At 52.6% G+C, this 27,930-nt stretch overlaps 1 protein-coding gene across 1 annotated transcript; it reads right to left on the reverse strand.

The window, feature by feature from the left end:
- Nucleotides 1-1,253: 1,253 nt before the first annotated feature.
- MFN2 (mitofusin 2) lies at nucleotides 1,254-27,365 on the reverse strand. The gene is made up of 19 exons (XM_079777205.1): nucleotides 27,099-27,365; nucleotides 25,700-25,838; nucleotides 19,892-20,070; nucleotides 17,719-17,854; nucleotides 16,935-17,097; nucleotides 16,135-16,259; nucleotides 14,947-15,055; nucleotides 14,754-14,861; nucleotides 13,371-13,524; nucleotides 13,077-13,144; nucleotides 12,822-12,943; nucleotides 10,820-10,946; nucleotides 10,336-10,440; nucleotides 9,973-10,075; nucleotides 9,331-9,551; nucleotides 8,199-8,354; nucleotides 5,513-5,709; nucleotides 4,374-4,508; nucleotides 1,254-3,258 (listed from the first exon to the last, which is right to left on the reverse strand). The coding sequence occupies exons 3-19, from the start codon at nucleotides 20,064-20,066 to the stop codon at nucleotides 3,189-3,191; spliced, it is 2,274 nt and encodes a 757-aa protein (XP_079633331.1). The 5' UTR covers nucleotides 20,067-20,070; nucleotides 25,700-25,838; nucleotides 27,099-27,365; the 3' UTR covers nucleotides 1,254-3,188.
- Nucleotides 27,366-27,930: the final 565 nt, after the last annotated feature.

Below are 27,930 nucleotides of genomic sequence, written 5' to 3' on the forward strand. Positions count from 1 at the left end.
TTGGATGCAGCATGTGACCGTGGAGTCCAGGATGATGCCCGGTTTGTGGCCTGGGAGCCTGGGCGAGGAGGCTGCCACCCACCACGATGTGGAGGCCTCTGAAAGGGACCAGCGGAGCAGGCCGTGGGGGCCACTGCCCAGGGGCCGGGGGGCCGGGCCCAGGAAACTGACTAGTCATGCCCAGCCACTGCTGAGGGCCCTTCAAAGAAAGAGAGAAAAGGTCACAACCAAGTTCTCAGAAAGCAAGCTAGGGTAGGCCAGTCTGAGTCATGACTTAAGTGAAAAATGAACGGCTCAGAGTTATAGTGAAATCTGTCAAGAAATCACTCGATTTCCTGGTCCTTAAAGATAAGCTACGCCTTTGCTCTTCTGAGAGTACCAGATTCCCCGAGTGAGGAGGAACCACAGGCCGATTACAGAGGGAACATCCCAGGTTAAGGTCATTTTATTTATTATTATTATTATTACTATAGCCCTGCGCACGAATCCGTGTGCCAGTAGCTCTCTCACGGTGACGAAGCAAGCATTCCACCAGGCCGCTCACATTGCCCGCTCTCAGTGGCGCCCCCGCCTCCCCCCCTGGGGCCGGGGGACTCTGGTGGGGCTGAGAGGACTGGGCGCCACCATCTTGTGGCTATGGGCGCTGCCATCTTTGTGATGGAGTGGCAGTTAATTTGCATATTACCCTTTTGTTAGGATTATTTTTGTTAATCCTCACCCAAGGGAATTTTTTTCATTGATTTTTAGAGAGTAGAAGGGAGGGAGGAGGAGAGGGAGAGAGACACATCAATTGGTTGCCTCCTCATGGGGATCGAACCTGCAACCCAGGTATGTGCCCTTGACCAGGAATCCAACCCTTGACCTTTGGTGCTTGGGTCGATGCTCTAACCACTGTGCACACTGGCCAGGGCAAGGTCATTTTTAATATTAACCTGCAGCCCTAACCGGTTTGGCTCAGTGGATAGAGCGTCGGCCTGCGGACTGAAGGGTCCCAGGTTCAATTCCAGTCAAGGAATTGGTTGCAGGCACATCCCCAGCAGGGGTTGTGCAGGAGGCAGCTGATCGATGGTTTCTCTCTCATCAATCTCTCTCTCCCTCTCCCTTCCTCTCTGTAAAAAATCAGTAACTCTCTCTCCCTCTCCCTTCCTCTCTGTAAAAAAATCAGTAAAGTATTTTTTAAAAAATACTAACCTGCAGACTCAGTTATGTCAGAGGGAGTTTGCAGAAGAATAGTAAACTGAGAAGATCCCACAAAGGGTTCCCAACTAGCTTTATTTTCATTTCCAATATTATCAGCAATGATACAGGAGCAATTCAGGCAAATATATCACCTTAAATACATCAGAGAAAAAACTCACTGTCAAGCATGTCTCACTCCAGCAAATAAACATAAACACAGAGAACAGAGTCAGCAGCATTAAATTCAAGTGTCTTTGCCACACTTCCTTCAGAAAGTCTCTCCCTCGGTGGTATGTATTTCATTTTACTTATCGTACAAGTTCAAAATTTCATTCATTGCCCAGGGGCTACATTAAAAAAAATTCATGTTTAGTTATATTAAATAATTTCCCCCCAAAGCACAAAACTCATTGGAATTGTGGGACACTGATTCTCTGGCACGCTGTGAGGTGACACCGTCCAGGCCTGCAGGACACTCAGCAAGCCCTCCCACCGCACGCCCTTCGGCGAAGCCCATCACTTTGTTCCACACAACAGTGCAGACTGCGGTTTGAAAGACTAGTGGGACCGGAGGGGATGCCCCTGCGTGGCCACCCACGTGTGCAGAGACCATCAACTCACATCCTGACAGCAGAGAGCACGTAGACTCAAAAGGGCAGGACGAGCCCTGCCTCTTGCTGGAAGAGGGGCTGCTTCTTTCTAGCATGTTCTTTGACCTGCGCTTCAAAGGCTGTCCCGAAGGCGGCTCGCCCAGACAGTTAACACACTGGAGACAGGAACCTGCCCCCACTTTAACCACCAACAGTGAAAAACACGTCTCGAAGTGAACAGGAGGCCACGTGTGTCGGTGGGAGGCTCTGGGGATGGGGAGTGCAGAGGCGGGGCCCAGGGTTCCCACACTGTCCTTGGCCAGCTGCAGCGTCACCGCACAGACCCAGCCCAGAGGATGCTCGGCCAGGGGCAGGCGGGCCAAGCTGGAGGTGGCACATGTCTCTTAAGGGGCACAATGGGGATGCAATCAAGCTAGTGGGGTGACTCTCAGACCCCATGGGCCCTCAGAGTGAGGTCTAACGGAGGCCCTGCTCTGCCCCGACTCCACCTTCTCCAGCTGTCCTGAAAGGGGCCCACGCCCCCCAGCCTGCCGCCAAGGCCCCCTTCCTGCCACCATCTTTCCCTCTACTACATCCTTTAACAATCTGGACCAAACCACCTCTCACTAATGATAAAACCAGACCACGCAGGCCAAGGACCAAAACTAGAACAAGGTCAACAACGAAGAGCAGGGAGGCACGCCCCTCCTCATCCTGGTAACAGCCACCCCTCCAACAGCACAGGCGTCAGGAGGGCACAGCGCTACACACACAAGCTCCCCTAAGCTATTCTCACCACTGCAATCCAATCGCCTCTGCGGCATCCTCCTCCCCCTCAGGGCACAGGCCCACCTCCCCCAAAACCCAGGGCGTGCGTCCTGAGCCCCACCATCAACGCGTGTCTGAGAGCTCTGCGCACAGACAAAGCATGAAAGCTGAAGGACCGAACTGACACCAGCCACAGTCCTTCTGGGACAGAACCATGCCAATGCGATCTGGGAAGAAAGTCCAAGCGTCCCTAGAGCGGCCCTTGTCTGCAGGTGTGCGGGGCCGGCATCAGTGTGGGCTGGAGGAGGGGTGGGAAGGCTCCAAGCAGGCATGCGGTGAGGCTGGGAGCCAGGACCTTCCCAAGCACCCAATGATGCTCAATCAAGTGGCTCTGACAAAGCAGAGAGACTCGACTTGACTCCTCGGTGTCACACTGTCGTCGTTTAAAGTCTCCTCTAGGGTGTGAGCCGGGAAATCTCCCTGCAGCAGCAGGCGAAGGAGGGGGGAAAGCGACTAGTGTTTAAGCGCTCAAAACAGTGAGACACTGGTGCTTTCATTCTCACGGCGGCGGCCGGACAGGAGCAGCCCTGGAGGCGCCCCATCGGCTGGAAGCACTGCCTTCTCCACACAGGCTCCGGCTCCGGCTGCCCACTATCTGCTGGGCTGCAGGTACTGGTGCATGAACATGTTGAGTTCACTGTCCATCCAACCACCTTTATTCCTGCAGAGAAATGATTTTGCAGCGGTAATAGCTGATAATAATAGGTAATATTAGCATTATATGCCAAGCCCTGTTCTTGGCACAAACCCCTCCAAAAACCCCCTTCTTACACACGAGGAAAAGGAGACTTTCCAAGCTGCAAGCTGTTGTCTGTTCACCCTGGGACCACGGGCCAGGCCCTGAACTGGTGGGAACTCTGCTTCCCTGCCTGTCCGTTTCAGGTTCATCCTGTCCCCAGTGGCTGACAAGCAGCAGACACTCCCCACATGCGCCTGCTAGTTCCCAGGGGATGAGTGTGTCCCTGGAAAATGGCTGCCCCGGGGGTGGGCGGGAGGGCACATGGACACAGTCAGGGGAGGGGAAGTCTACTTCCCTGGGTTGGAGCCTGTGCCCGAAGACACAGCTCCCGGGGTGCTGCCCCCCAGGGGCGGGGGCAGGAAGCACAAGGTCCCCGTGAGCTGATGCTATCTCCGGCTGGGGACTTGTGCAGAGCACACACATTCAGCTCTGTGGCTGTCATGAAACCTATTTACAGATGGAAATAGTGAGGCCCACAAAAGCTCAGTGACTGGCCGGAACACGAGTGCCTGGACCAGAACCCAGGACCTCTGGCTCCTCAGATCAATATTCTCTCCAGCAAACTCTGTTTCGACAGACCCTGCGCAGATCTGGGCTCCCATCTGACTTCTGCCAGTTACCTGCTACCTAACCAGCTTCCCTGTGGTAAAATGCTGGCTTCCCCCCTTTCCTGAGCTCAGAGAGAAACGGACTAAAATGCGTGCGGGGGCCCAGCCCAGTGTCCGCAGCACACAGTGGACAGTCAAGGACAGAAAAGGATGCTGAAGGCTGAGCAGAGCAGCTCATGTCAAGTGCCCGGGACGCTGCAGCTGAGAAGGTGCCAGTGAGCTGTAACCCTACGGCCCCACCCCACACCGCCTGGTTCCTCTGCTGCCACCTCAGCCATCACTGCCGGTGCCTGGGGGACAGTGCTGGCACCACACCTGGCATCCCAGATGCTGGGCAAAGGTCTTATACGGGAACAAGCTAAATCCCCACCAGGAGATGTGTTCACGCCACACACCACAGCCCACGCCTCCCCGCCCAGGCTTCCTCACCTGAGCAGCTTTGCTTTGCTCTGAAGTGAAACCAGAACCTCGATTTTCTGGTTCATAGCAGCAATCTCCTGCTCCAGGTTCTCCCGGGTGACATCCACTTGCTGGCACAAATGAGCAAAAGTCCCAGACAGTTCCCTGAGGAGGAGAGTTGGGATCAACCGGGCAAAGTGGCTGTTTTATAGAACGAAGTTGGTGACTAAATCCAACCCACCCAGAGTAAGGCAGCCGCCAGGCCTATCACCCGCTGGCAGCTCTGCCCTGCACCAGTCCTGGTTCGGCAGAATCCTCCCTACCCCGTGCTGAGTCCATGCACCTCACAGCCAGCACACACACTCACTGTCACCACCGTGTGAGAACCAGGAGTGCAGGGCATCCAGAGCTTGAGACTAGGATTCAGATCTTGGCTCTGCTGCTAATCAGCGAAGTGACCGGGACAAGTGACTACTCTTCCAGTCTCCATTTCTCCACTTCGAAAAAGCAAATGCCAAGAAAAATGCCTGCCTCTAAAGGGGTGGAGGAGCAATGCCTAGCAAAGGGCCTGCCACATGGCAGCTAGCATTCACCCACCACCAGAGCCAGCGATGCACTCGCACCTGACCAGAGCTGTGCCATGAAGAATGAGCATGTGCCTTAGAACTTCAAAGCTACATCCCAAATGCAAGCCTTTAAGGCAGTGATGGGCAACCTTTTGAGCTTGGTGTGTCAAACTTCGCCAAAAAACTGAGCATAACTCGGGTAGTGTGTCACTTTGAGGAAAAAACATTATTTCGCAAATGTTTCATCCTCGGCATGCAGCTGCCTCAGCGGCCGCGTGTCATCAGAAATGGCTACGTGTGACAGTGCTGACACGCGTGTCATAGGTTCGCCATCACTGCTTTAAGGCAACCTTTAAAGTAACGTCCCTCATCTTTCCATGTCCTCCTTCCTTGGGGAACCAGACTCTTACTTGGTCCCAGGCCAGGACACAGGCATCCCTGGAGAGATGCTACTCCCCATCCCCGGCTGCAAGGTAGCACCGCACAGCTGAAGGTCAGGGTCAGATGGTGCTCAGGACCCAATGGTTTCCAGGTTAGAAGGGGACCCAGAGGGAATCCTGAACCGCGGGAGCTGGCGCTGGCTCGGGGCTATCGGCCACTCACTGCTGGACTTGGTGGCTGCAGTTGGAGCCGGTGTAGCTGATGATGAGCTGCAGCTTCTCGCTGGCATACTCCACAAACTGGCGCTTGAAGGCCCTCTCCTTGGCCTTCGTGGTCCAGGTCAGACGCTCGTAGACATAGAGGAGGCCATAGAGTCCAAAGGACAGGGCGATGAGCCGCCAGCCCACCGCCTTCCACACCTGCAGAGGCACACTGTCAGCTGAGGCTCCCACCGTCCATCCTCTCAGCCCGTCCCTGCCAGGACTTTCCCCAGAGCCCGTCAAGGAGCCTTTGTGCCCCGACTCAAAACACCTCTTTTCAACGTGTCCTTTAATCCCACTGAGGCCCAAAGAGCAGGGACCAGCTACAGTTTAAAATAAGGGTCCTAGCCAGTTTGGCTCAGTGGATGGAACACTGGTCTATGGACTGAAGAGTCCCGGGTTCGATTCTGGTTAAGGGTATGTACCTAGGTTGCAGGCTCGATCCCCAGCCCCGGTCATGGCGTGTGTGGAAGGCAACCAATCGATGTTTCTTTCTCACATCAACGTTTCATTCTCTCTGTCTCTCCCCCTCCTTTCTACTCTCTCTAAAAATCAACGGAAAAATATCATGTGAGGATTATCCAAAAATAAAAAATAAAATAAGGGAAACTTGGTGTTTGCACATATGATTTATGCAAAACAGTGGGTAGGGGTACAGATCCAGGCACACGGAATTTTTTCTTTTTTAATCCTCACCTGAGGACTTGTTTACAGAGAGTAAAGGAGAGAGAGAGAAAGATAAATATCAACATGAGAGAAACTGGTTGCCTTCTGTACGTGCCCTGACCCGGACTGAACCCACAACTTCGGTATGTGCCTTGACTAGGAGCAGAACTGGCACCCTTTGGTCCACAGGACGAGCTAAACCAGCTGAGCCATCCAGCCGGGCGGCACACAGAATTCTTGAAGATAAACGCTCTGCTGACAGTGACAAGTCACATCCCACACCTCGTTCCTCCGCAGACGGCTCCTTTTTGTCCTGTCTGGAGCACTTTGCTTCAAGGCAGCATGGCTCCATTCAAAGAGCACTGGGCTTGGAGCCGGAAATCGAGCTCCAGTGCTGCCTGCCATCCTGGCTGTGTTTCTGTACACCCGTTTCCCCCAAAACCAGCGTAACAGTCTTCACCGATTCACAGGCTGTTTGGGTAAAACGAGATGTTGTAAAAGGGTCACATAGCCATCAAGGGCCAGAGTCTTGGCCAATGACCCTCTGCCAGGTCACCTCTGTGAAAGAACCAGAACACGTGCCTCTGCAGACGGAGGGAGCGGGGCCTCGGCTGTCTCACCCTGGTCTTACAGGTTGGAAGCCAATTTTGTTAGTTACATTCAGCCACCGTTTCTACAAATCAAATGTCCATAATAGAGCAACTCGCCCACATCATCAAGAAAACTCAAGGTAGCCCTGGCTGGGTAGCTCACTGGGTTGCAGCGTCATTCCATACACCAAGGCTGTGGGTTTGATCCCCAATCAGGGTACATACAAGAATCAACCAATACATAAAAAAGTGGAACAAATCAATGTTTCTCTCTTGCGCACGTGCTCTTAAAATCAATAAATAAATAAAAAAAGAAAGAGCCGTGGCCAGTGTGGCTCATTTGGTTGAGCGTTGTCCTGAAAGTTTGCTGGTTAGATTCCCAGTCAGGGCACATGGTCGGGTTGTGGGCTCGATCCTCAGTAGGGGGCATGCAGGAGGCTGCTGATCCAAGTTTCCCTATCATATCAATGTGTGTGTTTTTCTCTCTCTCCCTCTCCCTTCCTGTCTCTAAAAAAAAATTAAAAAAAATTTTTTTTTAAAAACGTACGTTAAAAAAAAAATTCAAGGTATAAGTTATCCTGGCTGCAGTGTCTCCTAGATCAGGAAATACAGGAGACCCCAGTTATCAAGAAGGCAGCCTGCAGCCCTAGCTGGTTTGGCTCAGTGGATAGAGCATTGGCCTGTGGACTGAAGGGTCCCAGATTCGATTCCGATCAAGGGCACATGCTCGGGTTGCAGACTCGATCCCCAGTTAGGGGGCATGCAGTAGGCAGCCAATCAATGATTCATTCTCATCATTGATGTTTCTATCTCTCTCTCCCTCTCCCTTCCTCTCTGAAATCAATAAAAATATATATTTTTAAAAAGAAGGCAGCCTGCAATCTCAAGCCTTAGGGTGGAAAGCAAAGGGCCATAAAACCAAGAGATGGAGAGACAAGGTCATGCTTGGTCTCTTTTGTATTAAACCCTTTCAAGTATTGCTCTTGGTTTTCTTGCCTACAAATGAGAAACTCCTGGTCACACCCACCTCTCTAGAACCCAGGCCTATCAATTTCTCTACCCACCATGCAACCAGGCCCTACAGGGGAAAGAACACAGCCTTAGAGTCAGATGGGGCCAGAGCTCAAAGCCTGGCAAGGTAGTCACAGACTTTCCTGTCTGTCAAATGGGAATGAGCTACCCTAAGTGTCAGCTGAGTGAGACAAATAGGTCAATAAGTATATATGTTAAAGGGCTGAGGCTGCACAGCTCGGCACCGATCAGTGAAGAGAGCACTCAGTCTCTGATGGAGGTGAACAAGCGGTGCCACGCAGGGACCACCAGGACTGTGCCCCTCAGTCAGCCACCTGTCCTCCCACCTCCCACCCCACCCGAGCAGGGCTTGTCACTGACCACTCCTCCAACAACCAGGATGCCCATGGAGGTCCTGGACGTCAGGGAGGCCAGGCCAGTGACCATGGAAACCATGAGTTCTTCTTGGGCGAGGGAGCCCTGAGGCAGAGGGGGCATGCTGGGGTTGGCTGGCGTCAGAGGGACAGGACGCTGAACCTGAAGAGAGAAACAAGGAGAGGGAGGAGAAAAATGGGGCTCATTCAATGAAACCTTCAGTGACCCTCAAAGCTAGGGGTCCTGAAACAATTGGGGAAATGAGCTTCACAAGTTGCAACGAGGATTTAAGCTTCATAACAGACCTGCTAGCCCCAAAGTGAGCACTGTGGGATACCCCAAAATGTGAGCAGTGGCCACCTGGGAAGGCTTCAGCATCCCCAAGTGTGGGATATGTACCAAGAGCAGCACGTGCAACAACTAAAGTACAATACGGAGGGATGGTGTAAAATCTAAATTTCAAAACGGAATATGGAGCCCCAGCCGGGGGGCTCAGTTGGTTGGAGCATCATCCCTTACATCAAAAGGCTGCAGGTTTGGTTCCCGGTCAGGGCACACACAGAAGGCAAGCCACTGATGTTTCCTTCTCACATTGATGTTTCTCTCGCTCTCCCTTCCCCACTCTCTAAAATCAATAAACATATCCTTGGGTGAGAAAAAATATTTCTAATGGCATATGGAGAGATATTTTATGTCATTTAGATTTCAGTTATATATTATTATAATGGTTACTTAAAAATATTTAATATAGTTTAATAGTAGTAATGGTTACTTTAATATGCATTAGAAAAAAAAAATACAGCCCTAGATAGAGCATTGGCCTGTGGCCTGAAGTGTACCAGATTTGATTCTGGTCAAGGGCACACACACCTGGGTGGCGGGTTCGATTTCCAGTAGTGGGGAAATAGAAGGCAGCTGATCAATGATTCTCTCTCATCATTGATGTTTCTATCTCTCCCTCTCCCTTACTCTCTGAAATCAATAAAAATATATTAAAATAAATAACGAACGAAAAGAAAAAAATACAGCTAGCATTTGCAACTTCACAAACATCAGTGCTCAGGATATGACCAGCTTGGATGTGGGACCACCGGGACTGTGGGCCTCCCGCACGCCCAGGGCAAGGGGCTGTGCTTGCCTGGTCATTGTAGCCCATCAAGGCCCGGCGGCTGTTCTTGGGGCCCAGGAACCTGTTCACCAGCATGGTCCACCCGAGAGAAAAATGGAACTCGATGTCCTCCTGAAAGTCAGCACACAGCTTGTCACAGTTCAGGTCGTAGCTGAGGGAGAAGCACTGCCGAGGGACCAGCATGTCAATCTGACTCCGCACGGACGCAGGGAGGAGGGGTTTCAAGCCGTCTGTCAGGAAGAGAACGGGAGAGCACCTCAGCTCCGCGTGCCACACCAGGGCCGAGGCTTGGAACGCGAGCCCGCAGCTATGGCCAAGGACGCTGATGGTTCTGCCCAGAAACCAGGCCTGGATGAGAGGGCTGTGGGACCGGGAGTGCCACACTCGGGCGGGCGGGCCAGCTCTCCCAGGGGTGCAGGTCTGGGCTCTACCCCTGCTAACACTATGCCTCACGTGGATTAAGGAGCAGGCCACTCAGCCGGTGACGGTCCCGTGTGGTAACACAAGACGGCTCCAGAGGCTACGTGTGGAATGAACTCATGACATCACCCAGAACCTGAAGGCATCGAGTTGACTCATCGTAAAAGGTGACAGACAGATAGGAAAGTCGTCTCTGCGGCCTGGCCTCCGAGCCGTGTTCCCTGCACTCACCGATCATGTCCTGCTGCATGGTCTGCAGGGAGCCCGTGATGGCCGTGGAGCAGCGGTCCGACATGTTTCGGCCCAGTCCTTCCTCTATGTGGCGGTGCAGTTCCTGCAACCAGACGACCAGACGAGAGGTTGAGGGAAGAAGCACCCAGTCAGGACTTGCTCCTGGGAGCCCAAGGACAAGGAGGCCGGTCAGCCCGGGCCCTGGGAGCTGACATGGGAGAGCTGAGTGAGGCCTGGTCCCGTCTGCCCGGCTGAGGGGTCCTGACAGACCAGCAGGGACTGAATCACGGCTGCTTGGAGATGCCACCCAGTAGCCAAAAGGATCGAGGGGTGCTTATGCGAGCACGGCTGCTAATGACTCACATTTTTATAAACCTTAAGGACGACGGGAGAAGGGTGGAAATCCATCTGGTACTCGTCCACCAGCACAGAGAGGCGCCTGATCTCCTCGGCCATCGCCGTCGACACCTGTAGAAGGAAACGTTAGGGATCGAGAAAGAACGTGTCCATATCTGCACTGGGAGAGCATCTAGAGAGAGTCTCAGATTCCAATATCCTTCTATTCACACACCCCCCACCCCCCAAGCCAGCCGTTTCCTCTGCTCGTGGTGGAATTAAAGCTTTTGAGGTAGAAGGGACATGAGAGGTTGGCTGACCAAATGCTCATCTAAGATCTGGAGAAGGTGACCTGCCCGGGGGCACACAATGGACGGGTGAACCCGGCGAAGGCTCTGCATGCTGCAGTCAGGGCCACAGGCTCCTTCTGGAGGCTGAGAAGGCTCTCGGATGAGGAGCTCTGCTTTTCCACGTTTCCACCCTGGACTCTGAGTCCGAACCCGTTTCTCACCTGCCTTTCGACTTCCTCCGTAATCTGCTTGATCCGCAGTTTGTAGTCTTGTGCCAAGAGCTCCAACTGTTTGTCAATAAATGTCAGCCGCTCCTGCCGCTCCTCGCGCATTTCCAGGCAGTAAACCCTGAGAGAGAGGGCTGGTTACGAGACCCAGGCCCCCCTCCACCAAGCAGAGGAGCCAGAGGGGCTGCCGGAAAGCCTGAGAGGCCCAGCTGAGGTCCTGGCCGCCGCGAGCCCAGGGGCCTTGGCAGTTTCACTCACACACAGGTATGTCCTCATTCCCTGCCCAGGTACGAGGGAGAGATGGTACCAACCACTCTCTCTCAGGTCTTCCTTAGGAAGATGTGGTGGTGACCGTGGGGAGGTGCCTGCAGGGGGTTTGGAACAAGTGCTGCCAAGTAACAGGGAAAAATGCTCAGCCCCACTCCGCAGGGAACGAAGGCGGTCCTCCCTACCGCGAAGCCTGGCAGAACTCACCCAGTCCGAAGCAGTGTGAGGGGCAGGACGCGGGAGTTCCAGCACATATGCTGGCGGGACTAGGACTGGACTTGGATGTTTCAGAAAGCAACCAAGTAAAACTGAAAATGCACGCACCCTAAAGTGAACAGCCCTACCTCCCAGATTTAACCCCAGAAAGGAGTGCACGAATGTGCCTGGGGCCAGTAAATGGTGTCCCCTGCAGCATGGTTTGCAACAGCAAAAAAAATAAAATCTGAAAAGCAGCCATTGGGCCCCTAGCCGGTTTGGCTCAGTGGACAGAGCATCGGCCTGCGGCCAATGAAGGGTCCTTGTTTTGATTCAGTCAAGGGCACGTACCTCAGCTGCAGGCTCAATCCCTGGCCCTGGTCGGGGCCCCTTTCAGGAGGCAACCAATCGATGTGTCTCTCTCACATCAATGTCTCTCTCTCTCTCTCTCCTCCTTCTCCCTTCCACTCTCTCTAAAAAAAATATGGAGCCCTAACTGGTTTGGCTCAGTGGATAGAGCATCGGCCTTTGGACTGAAGGGTCCCAGGTTCAATTCTGGTCAAGGGCATGTACCTTGGTTGCGGGCACATCCCCAGTGGGGGGTGTGCAGGAGGCAGCTGATTGATGTTTCTCTCTCATCAATGTTTCTAACTCTCTATCCCTCTCCCTTCCTCTAAAAAAAAAAGTCAATAAAATATATTTTTAAAAAAATATGGAAAAATATCCTCTGGTGAGGATTAACAACAACAAAAAAGGCAGTCAATGGGAAAATGAGGTATTCTCATTTCACATGGCATACTCTCTAGCAGTTAACTGTCACAGCTCCTAACACATGTACCCACAGATGAAGGCAAAGGAGAGGTGAGTGAAAGAAAGACTGTGCAGTACCCAGAATGACGCTGTGGCTGTATGTTCAGAGCACACACAAAGCAATACTACATGTTCTTCAGGGTTTACGCAAAAAGTTCTTCTTACATGGATCATAGGACTACACACCAGATTCATGATCATGGTCACCTTGGGGGGGTGAGCAGAGTGATATTGGGTCAAGGGGCTGAAGAACCAAAGGTACTTCCATTTTTTCTGTGTTTTAACTTAAAAATAAGATAAAGAAAACACTGACTATCAATTCTGTGTGGTGGTAGCAAGGTGCTTTAATCGTTGTGCCTTCCTGTATTTCAACATCTCTCCAAAAAAGGTTCTTTTTAAAACGTGTCCCGCTTCGGGCTCTGAGCATGGCTGTAGTGCCCAGGGACTCTGGGCCAGGCCTCCAGCATGAGCTTGTGAGGCGGCATTTCAGAGCCCCATGCTGCACAGGCCCAGTGGGACAGCCCCCAACGGTCCCCTCACCAGGCTGCTCCGGGTACATCTAGTGAGGCCTGGTGGCTGGGAAGGGCACCTGCATGGGAACCCAGAGACTCGGCTCTGCTGGCAGGGCTCTGCCCCTGGGCCCATCATCCCAGGCAGGGGGTGCGGCGGTCACTTCCCAGCATCCCCTCTTCACCCAGGCCTGCCCGAGCTCCCGGGTCCTTACCGCTGCTCCTGAGCCGCGATGTGCAGGGAGTCCATGATGAGGCGAACTGCCTCGGCAATCTGCTTGGCCCGGACCGTGTGCTGCTCGAATTTGGTCTTCACTGCGGACTGCGAGATGCACTCCTGGAACAGACAAGAGGTGCTGAGGAGGCCACCTGGCCACCAGCCAGGGCCAGGCTCTGGTGTCACTGACCGGGACATGGCCGGTGACCGCTGGGAAGCCAGAAGCACCAGAGACCAGAATCAAAGGACTCACCTCAAACCTCCTCTCAAAATTCTGAAACTCAAGCAACCTCACTTGAAAGCCTTCTGCAAGAGCGCCCCCTAGGAGAACTGCATGTTAGTCTGGAAATAACTGCGCAGGGGAGGCAAGTGAAAACCCACAAAGCCACGCCAATGCGACACTTGGCTAAACACTGGGGGGAGCAAAGGGCTTCTCACTCAGGCTCTTCTCACCACATCCTTCTCAGAACTATTTTTTGTTGGCTGGGAGCATGAGACCAAACGTCTCAAACAGTAGCGAAAAGGAGGGAGTGGGTCTCACTGTCACCTCCTTCGGGCATGCCCTGGGCCTTCTGGATCCTGGCGTTGAGCGCCTCCTTGGCAGACACAAAGAAGATGCGGTCTCCAGCCTGGCCTCGATCCACCACGCCCAGCTCATCCACCAGGAAGCTGGTGCAACGCTCCATGTGCTGCCGCCGCACCTGGAGCCCAAGCAGAGGGGTGAATGTGACCAGGTGGGGCAGGTGAACCATCTCCCACCATTTCTGCTCTCCAGTCACCACACTCCTCAGAAGCAATGTGGCCACGGGAGTTTCTTAGGGGATGGCCTGCCAAAGGTGTTTTATGTACATACTAGAGGCCCGATGCCGGGCCTTCCTTCCCCTGGCTGCCGGCACCGCCTTCGCTCCAGCTGGAACCGCCTTCCCACCTTCCCACGCTGCCCAGAGGCCTGAAGCAGCTGGAGTGGTGCAGAACGCCCCACCCCCGGCTGCTTGGCGCCTGCATATGCAAACTGACCTGCCATCTTTATTACATTATTTGCATACTCACTCCTGTTTGGCTGGTGGGTATCGCGAAGGTACGGTCAATTTGCATCTTACTCTTTTATTAGTGTAGATAAGCAGAAATGCTAACACATGCCTCAAGCTGCCTCTTGTGAGGGCCTAACCAGTGTCTCACTTTCGTGCCCCAGAATGAAAGGAACCGGGAGTTGAGAAACCTCCACCTGGGCTCTATGCTGACAAGCCGAGTCCTCCAAGGCCTTATCTATGAAATGACTGGGCACCCCCATACAATCCCGTCTAGCTCTGAAGTCTAGGGTTCTACTACTAGAACTTTCAAATGCCAACAGCCTCTTGGGGCCACCTGCCGCATGCCCATCTCAATGTTGAGAGATTTCATCCCTGTTGTAATTCTATTACATCCACCTCACAGGTGAGGAATTTGCCAAAGACACACTGCCCAATGTCAACCTGCTGACTGCACACTTTTTCATCCCTTATTACCAATCTGTGACTCCTGTTTCTTTCATCTCACACATGAACCAATTATTCTTCACCCCTCTTTTAAGCCTCCTTCCTAGGTATCTTCCTAGAGCTGAGCTGGTCCTATGATGATTGATCCTTTATGAACCAAAGTGAGCACAGGCCCCAAACAAGATGCAGCTAATGTGCTGGGGATGCTCTGCAGACCTGGATGAAAACCTCTGAAGGGTGGAGGGATCTGGGAAAGTGACTGGGAGGTGAAGAGAGTATATAAAGGCAGCAGAAGACCCCTCAGTGACCCGAGGGAACACTTGGGAAATCTGTGGTGATGAAACTCCTTTAGGAAAGGCGTGAACCTGATGCAGCCTGGGAGTGCACGAAGGGGCCCCGGGTACGTACACATGTGGGGTGGCAGTCCCCAAACTGCTGAATAAAGAGGCACCAACCTCCTCCATGTACTCGGGCTCCGAGGCGGACGCATCCCAGCGGTTGTTCAGAATGAAGATGTTGGGGCGGGACAGGCGCTCGCTCACCTTGTGGAAGAATTGCTTTTCCTGCACGAGAGGGAAAGACCTCAGTGGAGGAGGGGCCCAGCCAGCCAAGGCCCTGGGAGCATGGGAAAGTCGGAGGAGGGGTTACCGTCTGCATCAGGGTAGACTCCGAGTTGGCCACCAGCACAAACACATCAGCGTCCAGGCAAAACTTGTCAATCCAGCTGTCCAGCTCTGTGGTGACATCGATGCCAGGGCTAGAGGTGACAGGGTTAAACCAATATCAGGCACACAGATCATGGGTCCTGTTCTTCCTGCTGTGGCAGACCTGAGGCAGCCAAGCAAGGGAGAGACGGCTAAAGAGGGGAGTAAAATGTCGTCCCTTACTGAAGGGATTTTTACTTTTTATCTCATAACACTCCAGGTAATCTGAATGTGTTTCCTGCCACGTGCATCTATCACTTTTACAAAAACATAATGATTTATAATTTTACTCGGAGATAAACAATTAAGGTGACGTGCTGCCCTGGCCATGTAGCTCAGCTGGTTAGAGCGTCACAATACACCAGGGTTGTGGGTTCAATCGTCGGTCAGGGCACATATAAGAACAAACCAATGAATGTATAAATAAGTGGAAACAATTGATGTTTCTCTCTCTTTCTCAAATTAATAATAATAAAAAAGGTGAAGTGCCCTAACCGGTTTGGCTCAGTGGATAGAGCGTCGGCCTGCGGACTGAAGGGTCCCAGGTTCAATTCTGGTCAAGGGCATGTACCTTGGTTGCTGGCTCATCCCCAGTAGGGGGTGTGCAAGAGGCAGCTGATCGATGATTCTCTATCATCGATGTTTCTAACTCTCTATCCCTCTCTCTTCCTCTCTGTAAAAATCAATAAAAAAATATATTAAAAGATAATAATAAAAATTTTTTTAAAAAGGTGGTGTTATATTCATGAAAGTCCAATAAGCACTATAGTACCATATTTCTTGGTATAGTTGCAACCTGCCCACAAAGCAGGAGCAAAATAAAGTGCTCCTTCCCCAGAAATAAAGTACAACACGGACCCCACCCCCCCACACACGTACTAACATCGGGTGGAGGCTTTGGCCACCCCTCCCACCCTCCTCACAGGCCATCACTGGCACATCTTCAGGGCACTGATGCCAATAGGTACCATAACCAGACCCCGGAGGAAATCCAAGAGGCAGGGGGATTTGGTAGAGCCAATACATAAGCAGAGCAAGGACAGGGCCCAGGGGACATTGGCTTGGATGATCCAGAAATGGGACTCCTGGCCCTCTAAGTTTGGACCTCCTACACAGGCACCTTCCCTCTTACCTGTCCATCAGCACGAGGTCATCCTTCAGCAGCGGGCACTTGGAGTTGGGCCACATCACACTCACCAGGCTGCCGGCATGCAGCTGCTCATCCTGGTGGAGGGCATGCGCCAGCTGGTTCACAGTCTGATGGGTGGAGGGGAGGGACGTTCAGGGCTCAGGCCCAGCTGGTTACTGCTGCCACAGGGCAGACTGCCTGTGCTGCCCGGCATGGCACAGTGGCCTGAGACTGCTGGCCACTTTGCTTCCCCTTTCCCTTCATTGCACACATTAAAGTCAAGAGCTGGAGTTGCCAGGAGAACCAACTATTCTTCACTCCTCTCTCAAGCTTCTTCCTCAGACTCTGCGCTAAAGCTGGCGGTGCTCTGTAGTAAGTCTTTATGAACCAAAATGAGCATCTGGCCCCACACAAGAATGCGACTGGCTCTCAGGAAAATTAAATGTACAAGCTCCTAGCTGGTATGTCAGAACCCCCAAGCAAATGCAGGAATCGCTCTCTGGAAACTTCCCCGAGTAGAACAAGGCATGTACTCTCTTCAGGTCAAGAGAAAAGCCAGATGGCCTGCTGGGTAACGTGCAAGGACCTGCAGGCTCCTCATTCCTGGTGCTCCCGGTTCCAGCCCTCCCTGAAACAGCTCTCCTCCTAAAGAGCCAGGGAACAGGGTTCCACACCCCATCAGCAGGGCACCACCCTCTCCTAGGGCGCCCTTACTCCTGTCTTGCTAGTTGGTCTAAGCCCAGATTCACCCCCCAGGATGCCCAGGGCCGCGGCCCTGCCCCCAGTCCCGCACAGCACTGCACCTTGATGCTCCTCTTCTCCTCGGAGCCCTCCGTGAGGAGGAAGGCCTCGTGGCCATCGGTGCCCTCCACCCGCAGGAAGCAATTGGTGGTGTGGCCGATCCCGGAGGGCAGAACCTTGTCCCAGAGCATGGCATTGATCACAGTGCTCTTCCCATTGCTCGTCCTGTGGGACGGAGACACTGGCTGTCAGTGAGGCCACCACATCTGCATCTTGGGCTTTCGCAATGGAGTTACCGGCCTGGAAGCCCGAGGCACAGCAGTGCCCAGACAGGCAGAGAGGGCGCTCTGAGTTTATGGAAATGGACGGACAGACGCCTGTCCTGTCCTGTGAGGTGCTCCTGGCTCATCACTGCAAACCAACATGCAAGGCACTCACATGGTGTGGAGTCAACACAATGTCGCTTATGTCCTTAAACAGGCCTGGCCTGACCGCAAGCCTCTCAGCATCACTGATGGAGACCACCTGAAGGAGCCCCACCCTTCCACTTGAAACCACTGACACCCTCAGTCTCAGTGACCTCAGCTGAATGGCCCCAATGTCCCTGGTTTACTCAAAAGGCCAAGTTTGCTGCTCTTCTCCCACTGTGCTCCTCCTCACACGAGGCCCCACCACGTCCGCCCAGCTGGTAACTGCTGCTACAGGGCAGCCTGCTGCAGCATTCTTGCCTACCGTGCCCCCAGGACCTTGGGGTGCTCAGCCTGTGTCCTGCACAAAGTGTCTCCCTCACCCCCTCCCTCCCTTCCAGCCCAGAAGGAAAAAGGAGTGAGGGCTTCAAGAACTCACCGGCCAAAAAAAGCCACTTTCATGTGCCGCCGGGCCAGCACCTCGCTGATGCCCCGCACTTTGGACAAGTAACCTTTGACGTCCAGAACCTGTTCTTCTGTCGTAACGGGGTCCAGTTCTGCATTCCTGTAGGTGTCTGGAGGCGGGGAGTGGAAATGGGTCAGCACCTGCTCTCAGGAGTTCCACTGTCACGTCTGGGAGGAACAGAGGTCCCAATTCCCTACTGTGGGCCGCAGTGCACAGTGACGAACACGGCTCCCGGGGCCGGACTACCTGGTCCCAGTGCAGGCAAGGACGTGCTGGTCTCGCCTCTTCCTAGCTTTGTGGCCTCAAGCAAATGGACCTTTCTGGGTCTTAGTTTCCTCACCCTTAAAATGCAGATAACAGTCCCTACCTCATATGACTACTGCAAGGATTAAATGAATTAAAGCACAAAAAGCGCTAAAAATGGTGGCTAGTGCATGACGGATACTCAAATATTAACTGTCATCATTTACTTTCATGTTTAGTACTTAACAAATACAAAGTTCTCACTACATGCCAGGCACAATTCTGACCACTTTTCAAAGCTACATTTAAAAGAGACAGCCAGTAGGCCAACAAACTCTCAGTCCTAAAGCAGTTACTCTCCCCTCCCCCAGCCAGGGCAATCCCAACACATCTCAGGTTCTCCAGCTCTTTCCCTTCCAGTCCACCAACAGGAGAGGCCTCATATTTTCACCAAAAAGAAAGAAAGACATCGAAACACCACTCCTGATGCCATCTCATAAAAACCTTCATTAAGCACGTGTTTGCCCTCAGCACCACCTGAGTAAGTGACTCAGAGGGTTATAGTCTGGGCTCTGGGAGGACAGAGGCCTGGTCTACCCCATCCCTGCATGCCCACTGCCAGGCACACCAGACATACTGCTAAATAAGCAGGTCATGAACAGGAATAATTTCAACAACCAACCTTATAACGTTAACATTCAGATTTTGAAGTTTAACAAATATTTAGGAAATACTTTCTCTTGCATCAGGCCCCATGCTAAGGGCAGGGCATAGACAGTCCACTCTGTCTCAGTCCGCTCAGGCTGCTGTAACACAGTACCGACTGGGTGCCTCACACACAACAGAAATGTACTGATCAGGATGCCAGCTGGTGGGTGAGGGCCCTCTTCCAGTTCCGACTTCTTGTATCCTTACCTGGTGGAAGGGGCTAGAGCTTCGTGGGGGTCTCTTTTATAAGAGCACAAATCTCATTCGTGAGGGCTCCACCCTCCTCATGACCTAATCACCTCCCAAAGGCCCCACCTCCTAACACCATCACATGGGCCTTAGGAGTCCAACATGTGAATCTGGGGGGACACAAACATTCAGACCATAGTACTGGACACATTTCCTTTCCTTTAAGTAGCAGCTGACACGTAAACCAAGCAGAAGCCAAGCGTGTCCCTGGAGCATTTCCACTGAACCTCTAGGGTTCCACAGACTAGAATCGGAAAACCCCTGGTCTCGCCTGAGCCCTGCTTTTATAAGTGGGGAGACCAAAGGCAGATAAGACTCAGCTACTGCATCTTTCCTGACAATCCCAGGACCTGGAGCCAGGATGTGCCTTCTAGAGGGAGCCTGAGAAAGTCAGTGGCTGGAGGGACACTCAGACTGAGCAGGACCCTGGGAACCAGCCCTTCTCTGCTGAGCCTCCAGGTTGGGCTCCAACCAGTAACTAATGAAAAAGGTGCCAGTGATGCAAGTTTCCTATTCATAGTCCTGTTGTCTAAAAATATCAGAGAACACCCTGGTCAGAAATAAACACCCAGAAAGAGCCCCGTATGAATGGCAGCAGAACTGGGCCAAGGAAAACACCTGGGTAAAGCCCGTGTGTCACTTACAAAGGATCATGCAACTCACCCCTCCATCTGCTTGTGTTTCAGATGGGGATTAGATCCGCCTACCCCTCGTGATTAAATGAAGTCGTATACAGGGAATTCTTAAATGACAGGGCCCTTGTTTTCCTGGCCGATCTCCCTGGAACCCAACTCCACACCATTCCGAGCAGAGCGCTGCTGGAGGTGACAACGCATCTGGGCAGGAGCCCCCCAGGAGCAGGGCTGTTCCTGCCCACCCCAAAACCTTGCCCCCTAAATATCAAAACTGACAGGAGCGGGCCTGGCTCAGCAGGTGCCCGTCTCACCTTCAAGGAAGGTGGCACTCTCTTGGATGTAGGCCCCCAGCTGCTCAAAAATGCCATTGATCTTCTTCTTGGCAGTGACAAAGTGCTTGAGGGGAGAAGCATTCACCTCAGCCATGTGTCTCTTATCCTTCTTGACTGTGACAACGGAGTTGCATCGAGGGAAGAACAGGGACATCGCGCTGTAAGAGAAGAGACCGTCAGCGAGCCCGGGAACACCCGGCTGGGCGTTACTCTGGTGTATGGCAGGGGCTGTAGGGGGGCGGGGACCAGCCGAGGGTCCACAGAGAACACGGGCTCCAGGACCAGAGCAGTGCCGGGGAAGTAGGAGCCACATCTCACGAATAAGCAAGGACTTCTCAGGACACTAGGGCCAGGCTCCCTGTCACAGAGCCTGGGCACTCAGACGCTGGAGTCAGGGCCCGAATTCAGGCCTAGCACTGGCCGTTCCTCGCCTGTTGGACAGTGACAGCCCCGCCTTCCCCACCTCAGAGAGACGAGGAGGAATCGAGAGGCAGAAAAGCGTGACAGAAATCCACCTCTTTCCTGCACATCACCCACCTGAGAAACAGCGCTGAGTACTGAAAGCAGCGAAAGCAAAGTGATGCTCAAAGTCAGAAACTCCCACTACTCTCCCCTGTTGTCCGGGTCCCAACGGCCCTAATTTTAACAGATTTTGGTTTTGGGGTTGGGGGCACAGAGGCAGGATGATCCTCAAGGGAGAGGTCTATACTTTACTTAAAAACATGTATTGGTCTCCCTCATTATCAATGTGTGCAGAGTAGGAAATGTGGAAACTAAAGGCAAAAAAAAATCCAAAGGAGCTATGTAGTAACTGACAAGCTCAGTGGCCGAAAGTAACAGCACAGGATGATCTGATGATAAATTCCTAACTGGGTAGGTCATGGTGGGCAGTCACACCTCAGGCCTATAACCTCCTCAGTAAAAAGTTAATCTTTGCCTTAACCTTCTGTTCTTGGGTATCTGGGTACTTTTGAAATAGCAGAGTAATGCTCTTTTTCAGACCCCCTCAGAGACATAACCACCCTCATGGGAACACATATCTTATTATCTCTATGCCACCTCTATTCACTGTAAATGTTAAAGGTTAACTATTTTTGCACACCAATGTAAAAGAAGTATGCATCTCTCCATTTTACTTTTCATCCAATCAGCGGTTCCCCAGCTCTGCTTCCCCTGCCTCCTCGTCTGCCACCAATGGATTTCACGTAATCACCCTTAGTTCCCTCCTTTCATTCCCATGCAGGAAAGGAACTGCAAACGGCCATGCCCGTAGCATATTCTCAGTCAGCATTTCCTCGGTCCTGCTTCCGGGCATGTCCTTGGTCTGGCTCTAATAAACCTGTAAATATTTCTACGGGGCTGGAAGTCCTACTCGGACACCACCTCCCTGTGATAAGCACTGTTAGCATTTATCAGCACGGCCTGTTTCTGTGTGGGCGGCTCTCTTGCTCTCACACACATCTTCACAGCCTGGTTTTTCCAGAGAGCAATAACATGTTAGGGGTCTCGAGACCTCACTCCAAAGCCCTAGAGACATTTGGCTCAAGTCAAAAGGGCAGACAGACCGAAACGAAGAAGGTAGCACCCTCATGTGGTTGGGAATCTCTGGTCCCAAAAGCAGACTGTTGCTCAGAGATCCTGCTACACACAGAGCTACTCCACCAGCAGAGCCCTGGGATCCTGTGAAGGCAAAGGGAAAAAAGCCCCTCCATGGATGAGTCAGTGTGTGCCACAGCCATGTGGGTGTGCCTGGCTCTACCCTCCACAACACCCAGCAAATTCCTGTCCGCCACTCCCTCTCTAGCAGGCCTAATCAGAGCCCTCAGCCTCTCATCGGCCAAGGCCAAGCAATCATTCTCTCTACCTGGGAAAGGAGAAGGCGTTGCTCATGAGTAAGCATACATATATGACAAACTTCCAAAGGGTGTCAAAGTTCCCGAGAAACAAAATATCTAGAAAAAGTAGATTTTGCATACCTGAAAACTGGCTCTTAGGAACTAACCATCCCAAAGAATGGGCAGAAAGACAGACAGACCCAGAGGGAAATTGCAACCAACATGTTCTGCCGAGAGCCACGGATTACTCTGCATTGTTAATGATTTCTGGGGAGATAGAAGTGGCTTGTATGTCCATTTCTACCTTCCTCCTCAGTAAAACACCACAACTGCGGGAGAGAGTTTCTTAGCATGGAGGCCACGTGTCAAGGGCTTAATAAGAGACAGAAGCCCGGCCAGTGTTGCTCAGTGGTTGAGCATCAACCTATGAACCAGGAGGTCATGGTTCAATTCCCGGTCAGGGCACATGCTGGGGTTGTGGGCTCGATCCCAAGTGGGGGACATGCAAGGGGCAGCCGGTCAATGGTTCTTTTTCATCATTGATGTCTCTCTCTCCCTCTCCCTTTTTCTCTGGAATCAATTACACACACACACACACACACACACACGTGTGTGTTTTTAAAGCTTCTAGTCCAGCACTCTTGGAGAAAAATAAGAGAGACAGCAGTGCTCTGAGGAGGGACACTGGGCCCTAGCTGGTTTGGCTCAGTGGATAGAGTGTTGGCCTGCGGGCTGAAGGGTCCCAGGTTCGATTCCGATCAAGGGCACATTCCCAGGTTGCGGGCTTGATCCCCAGTGGGGGAGCATGCAGGAGGCAGCTGATCAATGATTCTCTCTCATCACTGATGTATCTGTATCTCTCTCTCTCTCTCTCTCTCTCCCCCCCTTCCTCTCTGAAATCAATAAAAAAAAAAATTTTTTTTTTAAAGGGACACTGGGAAGAAAACACCACTGGCTCCTCCAAAGCAGAAAAGGAGAGAGCATGCAATCAGGCTGACTGTGGCCCAGCAGGTAAGACTGTTAGAGAGACAGGAATGCAAGAAGTAAGAGAGGAAAACCACTGAGGGGAGAAGAAAAGGGATACCTGACACGGGCGTGATGTAGCGTGCAGATGACAGAGTCTGGAATGACACACAACTGGGTACAAATCGTGCTCAGTCTATTTCTGAGCTACATAAACTTGAGCAACTTATTTATCCTCAAAGCCTCAGATTCGTCACATGTACAAGCGTGACACCCACAGACTAAGAAGACTAGGAATGGCAGTACAAGCTCAAAGGTAACTTTATATGTTATATAGCAACCACAAACTCTACCAGCAAGATCACAACACCCAGCCCCCAGGGAAGGGCAGAGGCAACGCCACAACACACCCACAGCTCCCCCACCTGTTCCAGGAGGATGCAGTAAGCAGGTCTGCTCAGACCCAGAAGTTGACGTGCTTCCAGGCAGCAAGTTCCCTGAGATTCATGGGGCTTTTATTTATTTACTTACTTATTTTATATATTTTTATTGATTTCAGAGAGGAAGAGAGGAAAGAGATAGAAACATCAATGATGAGAGAAGCACTGATCGGCTGCCTCCTGCACACCCCCTACTGGGGATCGAGCCCGCAACCTGGGCATGTGCCCTTGACCGGAATCGAACCAGGGACCTCTCAGTACGCAGGCTGACGCTCTATCCACTGACGCAAACCGGCTAGGGCCGCATGGCTTTTAGAAGCAAGTGCTTTAAAGTTCTGGTCATTGTTTGCAAGCCCAAAGGACATGAAATGAAAGGTGTTAGTGTCCAGTAAGTGCAAGATTCAAAGGCATGCACGCTAGTAAGAGTTTAGTGTTTCTTTGACATTACAAGGTCTACTGGGACTTCAGCTTGTCCAGGAGCTGACTGCTTTCCCCATTCCCCAACTTGCAGCTGCATGCCCACGCCCCACATGGCTCACGTGGAACCGCTCATGTGGAACCTCCAACCCCTCCAAACTCTGATGTCTCTGGCTCTGCTAATTCCCAAGCTGAGATTCCGTTTGTGTTGCACATGCTGCTTTCAGCCTGGAATCCTCTTTCCTTTTTCACCCATTTGACTCCTACTGATCTTCTAGACCCAACTCTAGTGTCACCCCCTCCACGAAGCTCCCCTGATGTCTCCAGGGAGGACATACCACCTTACCTGACGTTTTGGTTTTTTGCCTCACTCTGTCTCCCTGTCTAATCTATGAGCTTCTAGAAAGCCAATCTCTGACACAGAGCAGTGACCTATTTCCATTTCTACTTCCTCCTCCACAACTGTGAGAAACATGGTTTGAGTGAGAGACTGCCCTTCATGGGCAGCATCTTCTTACCCTTCCATCCCTGGAACACCCACATCCACTTTTTTCTTAAAAAGCAGCTTTTGACTAAGCATCTGTTTCTTAGTATTTGGAGCTCAGTGAGGCAAGAGTGGAACAATCCTTTCAGATTCCAGGATTGAATCCTCCCAAAGAGCCAGCTAAACACACATAGGCACACCAACGGACCAAAGTTGCAGAATACACGCACACAAGCCAAGATAGGGCCCCTACTATCTTGGGTTTCGCCTGCTGGCTTCCCAGCCTTCCAGGAAGTGGGAGGCGCTGGGTTCCTGTCCCTCTGGAAAGCCCTGATAGTCCCTACTTCACCGCAGGGCTCACCGCAGGGCTCACCGCAGGCAGGGGCCATCCCCAGGCTCAGCTATCCACTATGCTTGCAGATGTGACTGCTGCAAAGCATCCTGAGGCCGTGGTTTCAGAGAGTTTACAAAAGCACTTCCCAAGCGTGGCCCACAGCACGCTAGTGCACCCGTTCCACTGTGTGTCTCAGACCCCTCCCCCAGAGCACATGAGCGCAGTAGAGACTTTGGGCAGCAAGGCCTGTTGTAAAGACACTAGTTTAATTGTACTTAATGCAGCCTTTCACAAATTTGTCTGAAGAAACCCTTCTTCTATGTAACAGTTTTTTAAATCCTGATCACACGTTGGGAAAAATCTCGTTCATCCTGATAGTCCCCCACTCTCACCCCAAAGAACTGCTAGGGGAACAATATTAAGAGACTGTTATTGCCTTGGCCAGGTAGTTCAATTGGTTGGAGCGTCACTCTGTACACGGAAAGGTATCGGGTTCGGGGACACACCCAGGGGACATACCCAGGTTGTAGGTTCGACCCCCCGTCGGGTGCGTACAGGAGGCAACCAATTGATGTTTCTCTCTCCTCTCTCTCAAATCAACACACACACACACACACACACACACACACACAAAGATTGTTATTAATATTAACCTAGACCAGAACCAAACCAAATTCCAAACTGAAACTATTAGCACTCCATGGTAATAGAAAGCTTTGCCTCAACTTAGGCCATTAGTAGAGAAGTATTAGGTGTCTTGGGTGTAGGGAGAGCAGTAGCAAAATTCACTGCAGGGTATGTCTGGATCCCAAGCACAGTCCCTGGATCCACACCACCTCCTTACCCAGATTTATGTAGAGCAACTCCTAGCAGGGAAAAGAAAATGGATCCACAGGTCGTCTGCTGGCACAACTGAAAACAGAGGAGAAGCTGAGAAACTGAAACAGAAGAGTATACGCGGGCAAAGTGGGCAGAGCTGACTCTTAGAAGGGTGTGATAAGGAGCCAATCTCTGCAGGGCAGAGAGCGGGAGGGTGGAGCCAGCACAGCAGAGCACAAGCCAGGAAGACTAATTCCTCGGAGAGCCCAGAGAGCCCAGCCACTTCCTGAACTGTCAACCTCTAAACAGGGTCTCTCCGCAACCAGTGAAATCCTCCATGGAAACAGAAAGGAGATAGTGTTTCAACCCGGGTTGGGGAACTCCAGCTCCGTGCAAAGATGACCCACTCCAGAGACTTGCCACTGGATGGCTAACAGAGCCATCCCTTCCCCTTCCCCCAGATGCAGAGCGCCACAAGTCCCAGCCACCACTTACTTTTTAGATGGTGAAAGACCTTCACAGGGTGGGCATCATGGGCATGGCCGGGCCAAAAAGACCGAAGGTATTTCAGTTCTCCTGGGTCCTGTCTCAGATCGAAGTTGGCTACCGGTTGTGTTAACTCCACCAATTCCAACTTTGGAAAAAAAAGGGGACATGTCAACAGACAGATTCCAGGATTGAATCCTCCCAAAAAACTGGTACGCACAAAGCATGTCTAATCGGGTATAAAGCTCAACCAACACATCCCTGAGGGAAGCTGACTCATTGAGGGAAGCTTGCTTACTCACTGGGGTACGGGGTGACAATGTGAAGTGCCCCAAGGAAAAACACAACACGCAGGTGTGGGGCCAATCCTGGGTGTGTACAAACACACATTCAGTCGTGTGATGGCCTGATGGTCAGCCATGTGCTGGGGAGAAGGAGGGGCGCTGGTAGAGGCAAATCCAGAGTGGGGAGAGGAGCGGAGGAGGAAGCAGGATGAGGACAGGGCTTGAGGGCGTGGAACTGAGGACTGGAGGTAGGAGGGCAGGGATGAGGCGCAGAAGTGGGACTTAGTGAAAACCTATGTGTGCCAGATGCTGTCAAGTGTCCTCCTTCATTCTCAACTCTATGGTGCAGAGGCTCGGGATACCTAAAAGATGTACAGACTGCGAGTGGAGTGGCCACGCTGAGAACTCAGACGCCACCTCCCTTTCACTCCAAAGCTCACTTGTCTTCAATTATGTGAGAAGGGCGATCACCAGAGCCCTCTCTGGGAGGAGGGAAGAGAGAAGAGAGAGAAATTAAAGAAATAGGGCAGTGAAGGATTACGAGAGGGGAATGGGCAGGTTTTGGCTTCCTGCACCCAAACAGCTCGTTAGTCGGCATTTTCTGGGTGCCTTCTTTGTGTGTGCCAGGCCTAGCGTTAGGGATGGGTAAAAAAAAAAAACAGTCCCTGCCCTCAAGGGTCTTGCCGTGGGGTTTGAAGTCAAACAAGTAAATAGACAACCGTATGAGAGGGTAGGAAGTGCCCAAACGAGGGCAGGGAGGGCAGCGCGGGGCGCTACGCTGAAGATCGTGGGCTCTGCTCACGTGCTGAGTAAATGCTGGCTAATGTGAAGGGCTGGGTATGAGAAGGAGACCGGGCAGGGGGGTGGAATGTGGCCGGGAAGCCTGGGGTGACGAGGAGTGTCAGGGGACCCCACCCCGAGTCCCGCCCCTCTCCGCAGGGCCAAGGCGGGCCCGGCGGCGAGACCAGGGCGTGGGGACGCCTGCCCGCCCGCCCGGATCTGGACCCTCCGGGCCCCCGGCATCCCACCTCAGGGCCCCAAAGATTCACCCCCGGGCTGCTCAAGACTCGCCGAGCGGGGCCGGACCCACCCGTCCCCACCACCCGGCGCGCTCGCCCTCTCACCTTCACCTTCCCGGCCTCACGGCGGCCATCATGCCCCCAACGTCACCAGCAAGCGCCAGCCCGAGGGGAGGCGGGAGGAGTAGGGAGGACGCGCGTGACACCAGCCGCCGCAGGTTGGCCGCTCTGGCCCGGGTGAGTCGTTGGACTCCCAGCTCAACTGATTGGACCCCACCACTCTTTAGGGGTCAGAGGTGCGTCTGCTCAGGGCCTGGAGAGGCATCTCAGCGCGCTCCTTCACCGCCCCGGCGTCCCACGCCGATGACGCAAGCTTCGGGACTCCCGCTGCATCATGGGGGCTGTAGTTCCGCCGGGAGCCTGTCTGGGCTGGGGTGGGTGGGGCCTCCAGCTGTCAAGGGGCAAAGAAAACAAGGGCGTGGATGGAGGTTCCCGCTCTTTTGTTTGGTGGCCCCGGGCCGAGGGCTCTGCTAACTCAGGAATCTAACCTTTCGTTTGTAACTTTAGAGAAGCGCTCTCAAGAGGAAAACAGGAAGCAAGTTGGGGCCGGATGCCCTTCGATTGACTTTGAGAAGTCAGAACAGTAACAACAGTCACTGAGCTGGTACTTAACATACCGCATTTCATTTAACCTTCGCCACAGTTCCAGGAGTCTCCAGGAGATCACCCCAGCTCACAGGTGCAGATCACTGGGCCTCATTATGTGCCAGGCACTAGGATACAGCAATAAACAGGTCTCCGGATGGCCACAGTCACAGAAGGGAAGCCCCCAAATCTGGGCTCCCCAGTATGGCAGCCACCAGTCACATGTGCCCTCGGAGCTCCTAGTGTAATTTGAGATGTGCTGTAAGACTTAGGACCAAAAAAGTACGTAAAT

The sequence above is a fragment of the Cnephaeus nilssonii genome (assembly GCF_951640355.1).
Source record: "Cnephaeus nilssonii genome assembly, chromosome: 7".
In the NCBI taxonomy this organism is placed as follows: Eukaryota; Metazoa; Chordata; class Mammalia; order Chiroptera; family Vespertilionidae; genus Cnephaeus; species Cnephaeus nilssonii.

Bases quoted from the DNA above. Each gene is read 5' to 3' on its own strand.
- MFN2 (XM_079777205.1), bottom strand. From the start codon at position 20,066: ATGTCCCTGTTCTTCCCTCGATGCAACTCCGTTGTCACAGTCAAGAAG. The intron at 13,525-14,753 runs GTTGGTGCCTCT...CTTGGGCTCCAG, and splicing joins AGCCCGAGTACATGGAGGAG to GTGCGGCGGCAGCACATGGA. The intron at 10,076-10,335 runs GTGAGTCATTAG...GTCTGGTTGCAG, and splicing joins TCCTTAAGGTTTATAAAAAT to GAACTGCACCGCCACATAGA.